The sequence below is a fragment of the Malus domestica genome, chromosome 10 (assembly GCF_042453785.1).
Source record: "Malus domestica chromosome 10, GDT2T_hap1".
Lineage (NCBI taxonomy): Eukaryota > Viridiplantae > Streptophyta > Magnoliopsida > Rosales > Rosaceae > Malus > Malus domestica.
Genome location: NC_091670.1, coordinates 34853853 through 34863972, shown reverse-complemented (window position 1 = coordinate 34863972; position 10120 = coordinate 34853853). Strand labels below are relative to the sequence as shown.

The 10120-nt window shown below is 36.0% G+C and overlaps 1 protein-coding gene across 2 annotated transcripts; it reads left to right on the top strand.

Moving 5' to 3' along the window:
- The first annotated feature begins 1018 nt into the window (after positions 1–1018).
- LOC114827730 (disease resistance protein RPV1) lies at positions 1019–9806 on the top strand. Of its 2 annotated transcripts, XM_070806566.1 has the most exons (11): positions 1022–1207; positions 1601–1752; positions 2912–2984; positions 4118–4804; positions 4891–6001; positions 6103–6381; positions 6513–7173; positions 7315–8501; positions 8598–8687; positions 8782–8871; positions 8966–9806. In XM_070806566.1, exons 4-11 carry the CDS (start codon positions 4281–4283, stop codon positions 9569–9571), a joined length of 4548 nt encoding a protein of 1515 aa, XP_070662667.1. In that variant the 5' UTR covers positions 1022–1207; positions 1601–1752; positions 2912–2984; positions 4118–4280; the 3' UTR covers positions 9572–9806. The 2 variants fall into 2 exon arrangements, with proteins under 2 accessions (XP_028965967.2, XP_070662667.1); XM_029110134.2 differs by lacking the exon at positions 8782–8871 and having other exon boundaries at positions 1019–1752.
- The last annotated feature ends 314 nt before the right edge of the window (positions 9807–10120 follow it).

Genomic DNA, 10120 nt, shown 5'->3' with positions numbered 1-10120 from the left:
AAATTTCACACAACTAAATTTTGTTGTTTTTTAATCCTAACATATGTCTAATTAAAAAAAAAAAGAAAAAAAAAAGCTTCCTACTCCCACATTCTCTGTCACTCTCTTCCTCACTCTCCTTCTATTTCAAAAAAAAAAAAAAAAAAAAATTTCTCACACATTTTGTGTGTGCCCATATGCTAGTATAGATAAAGAGAGGAGGGGAATAGCAACATTATTGTTTTTACTCTTTTGGATCTTGTGTGTTTTGATCATATATTGATGCTCTTTATATAAAGTCTTCCACATGCATAATTCTACAAAGCAATTTAAGGTATGTTGAAAAATCATGTTATACGAGTTGAAAATCATGTCATCGAACAACAATAAATTTGACGACACCATCATTTTAGTTATCCTTGTTTTTTTCTCTTTTTACTAAAATATAGGAAGTTTTAACGAAAAGCCTGTGGTACTGTTCACTTTAACGAAAAATCATATTTTTACACTAAAAAGTTAATCATGATACTATTCACTTTATCCTTTAGTTTGTCCTTATCTTTAAAACTGAACGTTTTTAAACTCTTTTCGTTAATTTTCCTTAAAATTATATAGGCATTCAAACTCACAACTTTTACAACAGCGTTTTTTTTTTTTTTTTAATTGCCTCTCTCTGTTTTTTAGGAACCGAAAGGCAAGGGTTGCCTCTCTTTTTCTCTTTGGTGATGGGAAGTTTGAACCAAAAGAAAAAGCGTCCAATGCGTTATAATATTGGCTGCTTGCTGCCTTTAACATAGTCATTACGTGGCGTTCACATGGGGCTATTCAAACAGCCAATCAATTAGCTTTGTCAAAGTAAACGGTCCAATCGGAATGAGCCACTAAATCCAACAGTAAACATTAGTCAGGGCCGATCAATTGTTTGAAATTTTAACGGAGGGTATGAGATATTCGATATTTCGCACATTCACCATGGATCATCCTAAAATTTTAGTACTTTTACTCCTATTTAGATAAGTGATCCTACTAACTTTTCTTCGTCAAAGAAATAACCGTGTGATCCCCACCACCTTCACTACCAGTATCATTACACAGCTGTCCATTTCCCTCCCACTTATTTCCCACCCTACCTCTCTGAATTTCCTACATTCCTACAACCTCGTTGCGAGAATTGTCAGTGTGATTTATTTCCTTCTTGTCTTGCCATTTGTCACTTCTCTTTACTTGTGTAAGTTTGTGTTGATCCTGTATTTTGTTTAGTAATTCTCTAAGTCCTTAGTCTCTTTTGCTTAATTTACATTTTCAATTACCAAAATAAGATTTAAAGTTTTTATTTTCTTTTCTCCGCTCATTTTTGTTTACTCGGTCGTAGATTATTGTTTTTTGTTTGTATAGCTCATTTTTCAGTAATTGAATATGATTTAACGGCTTAAACTGAGTTATCGAAGATTGTAAAATCAAATCAAATTGTCAAATATGTGTTTGTACTAAATATCTGATTGTATAGTTACGAATAAAAATTGCATCTTGTAATTACCATAAAAGGATTTGAGGTTTCAATTTTTATTTTTTTAAATTTTAAAACATTACCCTAATCTAAAGCTGGTCATCGTTGCAAAAGGAAGGAGGTTCAATTTGCTTCCAGAACGAATCTCACGAGTTCCCTCTTAGAACCACGAAACATCCTCATCCGTTCGACAGCATCTCCCCATCCAGGCTCCTCCCTCCTTCCTCCTCCTCCGTTGGACAACATCTCCTCCGCTCCATCTCTGGGTATTTTTTTCATCTCTATTTTTCCTCTTATCTCTAAGAAACTACTAACGAGAACGTCCTCTCACTGAAAAACCGCGAATCTGGCAGAAAATCTTAGAGCATGTTTGGTATCCTATTTGAAATTTTTTATAATTTCTCAAAACATTTTTTAAGAATTTTTCTTGAAAACAATTTTCTTTAAGAATAAAAAACTTTTGGTATGCGATTTAAAATTTTTAAATCTTACAACTTAAACTAGACAAAAAGATCCATAAAAAAGGGTCGAGAGAGAAAGATGAGAGATAAGGAAAGAAAGTAAGAGATGATTGGAGGAAAGAAAAAGAAGTGAGAAGATCGGAGGAGATAGAGAGGAAGAGGAGTGAGAGAAAGAACCGAGAGAATGAAGAGAGCGGATTGGAGAGAGACGAAAAAAAGTGAAAAAAACAAAAAGAAGGGGGAGAGAGAAAGAAGAAAAGAGAGATAGATTTGGAGCGAGAGGGGAGGAGGGAGAGAAAAGAAAGGAGTGTGTTTAAGTTTAAAAACTCTAAAAACTCATTTTTTGTGTTTTTAGATAATAGACTATATTTTTTAGTTAGTCTTGAGTTCAGTTTTTGAAAATAGTCATACCAAACAAGTTTTTAAGGCCTAAAAATTGAAAATTATTTTTGAGTTTAAAAAGTTGGATTCAAGTAGAGTACCAAACATGCTCTTATCTTTGGGTACTCTTTCCAGATTTATAATTTTGGCTTTTTATTTTTCTAATTTTTTAGGATTTTCCACTATCAGCCTTTTTTCTCTCCTAATCTTAGAAAAAAAAATAGTCAAAAAATTCAAGAAATATAATCAAGAAGGAAACATAGTCAAGAAATTCAAGAAATTAAGAAAAAGTCGGATGGGTATGTGTGTGTATTGTATATTGTTTTCATAATGATTTGTGTTAAACTAATCAAATGGTTGTTGGATTTTGATTTCACGAGAATGCTTTGAAACATTTTCTTGTGGGACTTGATGATTTCATTCCACGTGATGTGTACACTGACTCTTAACTGCTTTGATTTTGAACATCCTATTGTGTCACTCAGTGGCATGGATTTGTGACAAATTTATGTAAACTTTGGTGATTGTATGCACATGTTTTTTCCCTTATATAAGTGCCCTTGTGGTGATATTTTGAATGCAGGGAAAGTCGAGATGACAATTGTTATTTAGAGCAAGTGGACATGATCTTCGGGTAAAAAGAAAAGCTTGCCCAGGTACTTCAACTTTCCATTCTAATAACTGGCATTTGATTTTTTTAAATGTTTTACGCATAGAGAGAGATGAATTATGTACTATGAGTATCAGATTTCGTTCCCTAGACTTTGGTTGTTTGGGGTTATGATTGGTTTAAGTTTGAATGGTTTAAATTGTAGGATTGTTTTGTTGATGAATTTCGATTGTGTTTTCAGTTATATAGTACTAATACACTAAATGTATAAGGAATGATCAGTTACAAATGAAACGACTTTTTATTCCCAATTGCTTTCTTTATCATTTTTCCTTGATGGGTTATCTATTCCTGGCTTTTGAGCTGTTTTTGGGCTATGGGTGCTTTGTATTTCTGTGCTTCAAGGCATAAAAATTTCTGAAATGCAGGAAAAAGGAAACAAAATACTTTTAGCTCAATGGGTTCTATGTGTTCTTCCGTCCTCTTCGTTGGGGTTCAAATTGCCTCATCAGTGCTGCCAATTGTGGCTATTTAAAGGATAGTCATTTACAGATAATGGGTTGCTTGAACATTTTTCTTTACTCAATGTTTAATATAGCTACTTAATTATGTGACTCGTATAATATATCATTTTATCAGACTCACTATGCAGACAATTTATTAATCGAAATAGCGATGCCATAAATTTAGACACACAAAACTAACACACTTATTGACAAACTCTAAGATACATATTAGTCCAATATGCAATTGTAAAGCTCACATCTATTAATATGTCATCAAATATCTTGATATTGTGTGTCTAAATAGTTTTATTGAAAAAGAATCTTGACGTTATTTGAACTGCCCATTGTTATTAAAAGACTTGTATACATAAGTTTATAATTATCAAAAGATTGGCACTGTTCAACTGCTCATTGTTCAAAAGATGGAGGTTCTATGAAAGCTGGATTTATATACATACATCCATAGTTATCACAAAGAAAGCGTGTATGCCTGATTTGTAATTAACTAAGTTTTCTAATCTTTGGGGTTTAACTAATTAAATTGCCATGCATGTAGGTGGACATATATAACTAATTAAACTCTGTTTGTTAATAATTTTACTCAGTTAATTAGCTGAGAATTGGTTTACATTTGGATAATATATATGAATTTGAATTTGTGTTGGTATAGCAGGGGACCTTTATATCTGCAAATGGGTGTTGGGTTGGACAGTCTGCTCTCAAAGAAGAACAAATCAAGAATAGAGTGAAATGTGCTTCTCGTTGATCTTCTATCGTTTTACTTGTTCATTCAGTTACTGTTTGCAGTGCCCGATTTACAGCAACTGTTTGTTCTGATGGCATTGACTTTGAGCACCCAAAGAGCCTCCACATCTTTTCTTTCGAATGAATCAGCTCCTCGATGGAGGTATGATGTGTTTTTGAGTTTCCGGGGTGTAGACACCCGTGAGGGTTTTGTATCCCATTTATACCATGAATTGTGCAATTGCCAAGGAATTACGACTTTCTTTGACGATCAAGAGCTTGAAAGAGGCACAAGTATTCCTCCAGAGCTCCTAAGTGCAATCAAAGCATCGCACACAGCAATCGTTGTTCTCTCTCCAAACTATGCTTCTTCCAAATGGTGCTTGGACGAACTCAGAAACATTGTTGAATGCATGGAAGCGAGGAAATCAATTCTGCCGGTCTTTTATGAGACAAATCCATCTGACATAGGAAATCAGAGGGCGTCTTTTGCCAAAGCCTTGGCTGAGCATGAAGAAAAGTTCAGTAGTACCGAAGACAAAAAGAAGGTGACCCAGTGGAGAGCAGATTTGAAAAAAGTATCCAAAATTTCTGGGTGGCATTCGAAGAATTTTAAGTAAGCATGCATATTTGAATGTTTCGTTCTTGTTCTTGCTTCGGTGCCCCTGTTTGGTTAACTTATTATACTTTTCTTCCTTCCAGGTCTGAAGGACAGCTAATTGATGACATCGTCAAATGTGTGCGGCGGAAAGTGCAAGCTACATGGACGCTATTAGATTCCTCGCAGAAGTTAGTCGGAACTGATTCTGCACTCGAGCAACTAAGTTTGCTGTTAGCTCATGATGCAAATGATGTTCGATTTATTGGGATAACTGGGATGGGTGGCGTAGGCAAGACTACTCTTGCTAAGCTAGTTTATGATAAAATCTTCCATCATTTTGAAGTTCACTGCTTTCTTGAAAACGTTAGAGAGGTTTCTGTAAGAAAGCGTACTCTAGTTCGTCTTCAAAAACAACTTCTTTCCCCAATCTTGAAAGAAAATATTGAAAACGTTAGTGACCAACAATGGGGAATCATTTACACTAAGAAATGCTTATGCAACAAAAAGGTTCTTCTTGTACTTGATGATGTGGATCAAATAAACCAGCTACAAGCACTAGCTGGAAAGGAAGATTGGTTTGGCATGGGAAGTAGAATTATCGTTACAACTAGAAATGAACGTCTGCTGGTCGAGCATGACATAACATTATGTCATAATGTCAAGGTGTTAAAGGATGCCGAAGCACTAAAGCTCTTTAGCCTGCATGCCTTCAGAAAAGACCAACCTGAGAAAGATTTTTTGGAACTGTCCAAATATTTCATTAATCATGCTGGAGGCCTTCCATTAGCTCTTCAAATTTTGGGGTCGGCTTTGTTTAAGAGAGGGCTAGATGCTTGGCGTAGCGAGCGGCATAATTTGTCAAAAATTCCAAAGCCAGAAATTTTTGATCAACTTAAAATAAGTTATGATGGACTAGAAGAGATGCAAAAGAGCATTTTTCTCGATGTTGCATGTTTCCACAAAGGGAAGTACACAGAGCAAGTAATTGAAATACTAGATAATTCTAATTCTTTTGGAATTTCTAGCCGTATTGTGATAGATGTTCTAATTGAGAAGTCTCTCCTCTGTCAAGATCACAACAATGGCATATGGATGCATGATTTGATACAAGAAATGGCATGGAAAATTGTTGGTGATGAGTCTAAAGAGCCTGGTCTACATAGTAGGTTGTGGCTTTACGAGGACATTATACGTGTATTCATGACCAATACGGTAAGAAGTTAAATACCAAGTTGAAAGAAGATATGATTTCTTTTGACACTATAGTAGACTTGAATGTGAAATTAATTTGTCCCTCTTTTCTTAATTGTTAGGGTACGGGAGCAATTGAAGCAATATCCTTATGCTTGCCCAAAGTAGAGGAGGTACGCCAATGGAATTGGCAAGCCTTCTCTAAGCTCCATGGACTGAGGATTTTGGAATTCGATAATTTGATTTTTTCTTCATGCCCCGAATTTCTTCCATGTTCCTTGAGAACTATAAATTGGAGATTCTATCCATCCGAGTTTCTTCCAACCAACTTTCAACTGCGTTTTCTTACTCAACTCAAGATGTATGGGAGCAAACTTGTTCGGCTATGGGAGGGAAAAATGGTAAGAAGTAGTATTGGATAAATGCTATTTAACTTACAAAATTATCATATATTTATTTATTTATTGTTTTGAATAAACATTAAGGTTGTAGAAGCTAAATATATGATCTAAACCTTATTGGTGTTGTACAGGACTTGCCCAACTTGAAATATATCGATCTTTGCAACTCCAATAAATTGATGAGTACTCCAGATTTCAGCAGTCTTCCAAATCTTGAGACGTTGAAACTTTCGTATTGTAAGAATTTAGTTGAGATCCACCCGTCTATTGCAGTCCTCAAAAGACTTAAATCTTTGTGTCTTGACTGCCACAGTATTAAGAGCCTCCCAAGTGAGTTTGAAATGGATTCCCTTGAGGTTCTCTCTCTTGATGACTGCTACAATCTGAAAAAGATTCCAGAATTTGGGGAGCATATGAAGAATTTGAAGTCAATTAGCTTCAGTGGTAGTGCGATCGAGGAAATACCTTCATCAATTGGACATCTGGTTGGCCTCAAGGTGTTGCATCTTCGTTATTGCAAAAATCTGAAAAAGATTCCAGAATTTGGGGAGCAGATGAAGAATTTGGAGTCGATTGACTTACGTAGTAGTGCGATCGAGGAAATACCTTCATCAATTGGACATCTGGTTGGCCTTCAGAAGTTTTATCTAGATAATTGCAAAAATCTGAAAAAGATTCCAGAATTTGGGGAGCAGATGAAGAATTTGGAGTCGATTAGCTTCAGTGGTAGTGCGATCGAGGAAATACCTTCATCAATTGGACATCTGGTTGGCCTTAAGGTGTTGCATCTACGTAATTGCAAAAATCTGAAAAAGATTCCAAAATTTGGGGAGCAGATGAAGAATTTGGAGTCGATTAGCTTCAATGGTAGTGCGATCGAGGAAATACCTTAATCAATTGGACATCTGGTTGGCCTTAAGGTGTTGCATCTAGATAACTGCAAAAATCTGAAAAAGATTCCAGAATTTGGGGAGCAGATGAAGAATTTGGAGTTGATTGTCTTAAGTGGTAGTGCGATCGAGGAAATACCTTCATCAATTGGACATCTGGTTGGCCTTAAGGTGTTGCATCTAGATAATTGCAAAAATCTGAAAAAGATTCCAGAATTTGGGGAGCAGATGAAGAATTTGGAGTTGATTGCCTTAAGTGGTAGTGCGATTGAGGAAATACCTTCATCAATTGGACATCTGGTTAGCCTTTATGAGTTGCATCTAGATAATTGCAAAAATCTGGAAAAGATTCCAGAATTTGGGGAGCAGATGAAGAATTTGGAGTCGATTGTCTTAAGTGGTAGTGCGATCGAGGAAATACCTTCATCAATTGGACATCTGGTTGGCCTTAAGGAGTTGTATCTAAATAATTGCAAAAATCTGAAAAAGATTCCAGAATTTGGGGAGCAGATGAAGAATTTGGCGTTCATTGACTTAATTGGTAGTGCGATCGAGGAAGTACCTTTATCCTTTGGACATCTGGTTGGCCTTCAGAAGTTGCATCTAGATAATTGCAAAAATCTGAAAAAGATTCTAGAATTTGGGGAGCAGAAGAAGAATTTGGAGTCGATTGCCTTAAGTGGTAGTGCGATCGAGGAAATACCTTCATCAATTGGACATCTGGTTGGCCTTAAATATTTGCGTCTATCGAATAGCAAAAATCTCTTCTCTAATCCTCCTCATTGGGGTTTGGTGTTCTCTTCTCTAACTCGTTTATGCTCTTTGATAGAGTTATCTCTAAGAGATTGTGAACTCTATGAAGGGGATATCCCCGATGATATTGGCTGCTTGTCCTTTCTGGAAGAATTGGAACTTAGTGGAAATAATTTCGTCAGTCTACCTGAAAGCATTAGATGCCTTTCTAAGCTTCGGCGTCTTGATCTCGATAGGTGCAAAAGCCTTCAAGAATTGCCCCCTCTTCCATCAGAGCGTTATTTGTGGGTGAATGTACACAATTGTACTTCCTTAAAAAGGTTGTTAGATCCATCCAAGATGATGAGAAGATACACCTGTGCTAATGGTAAGAAGTCATTTTGTTATGATTTCATTTGCCTGAATAACATTGCATTGGCTCAAGATGAAGGCTGGATTAATACGATACTCTCAACGATTCTAAAATCTGCAATTGAGGTACTCTATCTCTCTCTCTCTCTCTCTCTCTCTCAATAGTTGATTTTAGATTCTATAATTTACTGCAAAAATGAACTTTGTTGTTTTTTTCCGCAGTTCGATTTACTTCGCTCCGAAATTGTAATCCCTGGAAGTGAAATTCGAGGGTGGTTCAGTAATCAAAGTGTGGGAAGTTCAGGAAGCGTGGTACTCTCTCTCTCTCTCTCTCTCTCTCTCTCAATAGTTGATTTTAGATTCTATAATTTACTGCAAAAATGAACTTTGTTGTTTTTTTCCGCAGTTCGATTTACTTCGCTCCGAAATTGTAATCCCTGGAAGTAAAATTCGAGGGTGGTTCAGTAATCAAAGTGTGGGAAGTTCAGGAAGCGTGGTACTCTCTCTCTCTCTCTCTCTCTCTCTCTCAATAGTTGATTTTAGATTCTATAATTTACTGCAAAAATGAACTTTGTTGTTTTTTTCCGCAGTTCAATTTACTTCGCTCTGAAATTGTAATCCCTGGAAGTGAAATTCCAGGGTGGTTCAGTAATCAAAGTGTGGGACATTCAGTAAACGTGGATCTTCCTCCGCCATCATGTACCGACTGGCTGGGGATTGCCTTTTGTGTTGTTTTTCAAGAACCTAAGCAAAACTTGGTCAATCCACCTGCCCCTCCTGATTGTGATGTGTTCAATATAGTTTTAGATTTTTACGGTTTCAAAGTGACCTACACAATAGGGTCTCTTATGTCAGAACACCTTTGGGTATTTTATTTGGATCGTTCTAGATGTCTTCATCAGGAACAGTTTTTGTTCGAAACTTACTTTGGTCCTTATAGATGGAGAATAGTAAAAGCAGAATTGAATGCAGTGAAGAAGTGTGGGGCTCGTTTGCTATACAAACAAGATTTAGAAGAACTCATCCAAACACTAAAAATCTTGAAATGTACACATGAATATCGTGATGAGGCAGCTCCAATTGGACCTGGAAGTCCTAGTTTCAACGATACAAAACAAATCTGCACAAGGCATTCTTACCAGTCACCATCGATTTATCCCATCAGCTTCATTGTCTCTATTGCTTCACCATCTTAATCAATGTGAGTTCTCATGAGCTATATTAAGATGACTATGTTTATTGAAAGGCGAAGGGATACGAATGTTGACGTATGAACACTTTTGCAAATTACTTGTACTTTCAGTTTTATAGTTGTCTTATTTGGATGTGTTATAGCTCATATTTGGATGGTTAAGATTATATCTTGCTAACCGGTCTCAGACCAACCATCATTGTGTGAAAGAAGATATATCATTTCATTTTCATCCGAAATTCGTTGCTCTTCCCAGAAAATCCAAAAGCCAAAGTTTCAATTCCAATTCTTCTTCCTTACAAAATCTAAAATATTATGCATAAATCTAACACTAACAAAGAAAAATCTGCTTATTTCTCACTGCAATAGTTTTTCATTTCAGTGCTTGAAACGATGTAATTTCTTTCTTGGCCTCATAATCTGCCATGTACTGTACAACAGCCTGGTGATGAACTATCAAATTTATCTTCTAGTAATTTTGTTTGGACTGTGGATCTAACTTTTTAGGTTATAGATTATGTGGTAATCTTCAAATATGACTTATCGGCCATAC